Here is a 1,800-nt window from a genome sequence, read left to right as displayed (position 1 = left end):
CTACCCCCCCGAGGGGCGTGCCGCCGAGGGGGAGCCACGGCCCCCACCAGCAGCCGAGGAGGGAGGCACAGGGCTCACCGCACAGACGAAGCAAGTGTCATGCCAGCTGAACCCCAGCGCCTCCAGGAACCGGTCCCCAGCGTCGATCTTGAAATCGCAGCCACGACACTTGGTGCCAAACATCTTCTCGTAGTCTGCAAGGAGAGGCAGAGCCCAGGTCAGTGTTCCCCTGCTCCGCAGCCCCTCGTCCCAGGGGAGCAGGGCTGCAGCCCAGCCCAGACCCCACAGGCACAGCCTGGGGACAACTGACTGCCAGCCCCGGGGAGGGGTCATGCCAGAGACACCCGGGAGAGATGCCTGTGCTGTGCAGGGCGGCCACAGGGAGGAGGCAAACCTCATCTCCCAGGATGCAACACTCAGCTTTGATGTACATCCGCCATCGCTATGGCAACATGGGAGCGATGGCACTACCTAGCCACCGGGCATGACCGGGATGGAGGGCTCAGGGCTGTGGGAGGGGTGGTCCCTGCGTTCTCCATGTCCCGCGGAGAGTTCTGCAGCTCAGGGCAGCTGCTGAGCCCTGATGGTGCCCCAGGGCCATGTGGGGTGACATGTGGGGTCCCTGGGTCTTACCTCTCTCGCAGTAGGGCTGCCCCTCCTCCATGTAGAAGGCACGGTTGCGGATGGGGGTTTTGCAGGCAGCACATGTGAAGCATTGCACGTGCCAGGTCATCTTCAGTGCGTGCATGACCTCCTGGAGAGGAACCACCGTCAGCTGCCATCAGGATCACCCTGCGCCACAAGGAGACCCACCCGGGGCAGAAAGGGACAAGGGATCCCAGGGAATGGGATCGGGATGGGACAGAGCTGGGCACCCATGGGGCAGCAGGGGCAGGCTGAGGGACACTCACCCCGGTGATCTTCTTCTTGCACTTGGCGCAGCTGGGTGCGTAGCGCGTGTCGTAGCACTTGGGGCAGAAGATGGAGCCTTTCTCCTCGAAGAAGCCGCCCTCATCCAGCACCTTCCTGCACTGGCAGCAGGTGAACTCCTCCGGGTGGTAATAATGTCCCAGTGCCACCAGGTACCGTCCCCTGCAACAGGACAGAGCCCCATCAGCCACACCGGAGCTCAGGATGCCAACGTGGCGATGGTGGTGGCCGGGGCTCACCTGATGACCTTGTTGCACTTGTAGCAGAGGGGTGTGCGGCCAGGCCCTTCGGGGGCTTGCTGGGCTGCCTGCACGATGGAGCTGCGGTTCTGCATGGGGGTCGGCGTGGCCGGCTGGCTGTGCTTGCTCACCACGGTGCTTGTCTTGTCCGGGGCATAGCGCTCAGCAAACGACGGGTCCACAGCCCAGGGCGGGCGGCTGGCAGGGCCAGGAGTGGCGGCAGGGGTCCTGGGGGCTGCATGCACACCAAGTCTCCAGGAAAGCACTCCCGATCCCTGGGCAGCCCCCTCCAGTGCCCATGGCTGGGCAAGCAGCAGCCCCCAAGACACACGCACCTCTCCCCCCTAGCCCAGAGGAAATGTTTTGCTCACCCAGTCCTGGCTCAGTCTTCATCGCTGCTCCTGGGGATGGGTCCAGCACGGAGACCTGGCTACAGAACAAGCAGTTAATCGAGCCTGCCCTGCTCACCCCCACATCCCAGCGGGCCTGTGTGTGCAGGCAGGGCCCCCCAACCCCAACAAGCAGGCAGGAGCCAGCCAAGCCCCCGTGCCCAGCTGGTAGCTGGTTCGGTAACGGGGTACCGAGTCAAGCATCTTCAGCCCTGCGAAGACACAGCACCCCCAGGTCTCTG

The 1,800-nt window shown here is 64.5% G+C and overlaps 1 protein-coding gene across 1 annotated transcript in view; it reads right to left on the bottom strand.

The window, feature by feature from the left end:
- The window catches only part of PDLIM7 (PDZ and LIM domain 7 (enigma)), a 2,068-nt gene extending 475 nt beyond the window's left edge, over positions 1–1,593 (bottom strand). The window contains exons 1-5 of the mRNA XM_010143698.1: positions 1,541–1,593; positions 1,170–1,404; positions 912–1,092; positions 634–754; positions 79–194 (exon numbers count right to left, since the gene is read on the bottom strand). Coding sequence (XP_010142000.1) covers positions 79–194; positions 634–754; positions 912–1,092; positions 1,170–1,404; positions 1,541–1,562 — 675 coding nt within the window. The 5' untranslated portion in view covers positions 1,563–1,593. The remainder of the gene's footprint in view (positions 1–78; positions 195–633; positions 755–911; positions 1,093–1,169; positions 1,405–1,540) is intronic.
- Positions 1,594–1,800: the final 207 nt, after the last annotated feature.

The sequence above is a fragment of the Buceros rhinoceros genome, unplaced genomic scaffold, assembly GCF_000710305.1.
Source record: "Buceros rhinoceros silvestris isolate BGI_N320 unplaced genomic scaffold, ASM71030v1 scaffold15329, whole genome shotgun sequence".
Lineage (NCBI taxonomy): Eukaryota > Metazoa > Chordata > Aves > Bucerotiformes > Bucerotidae > Buceros > Buceros rhinoceros.
This window is presented reverse-complemented; position numbering and strand designations above follow the sequence as displayed.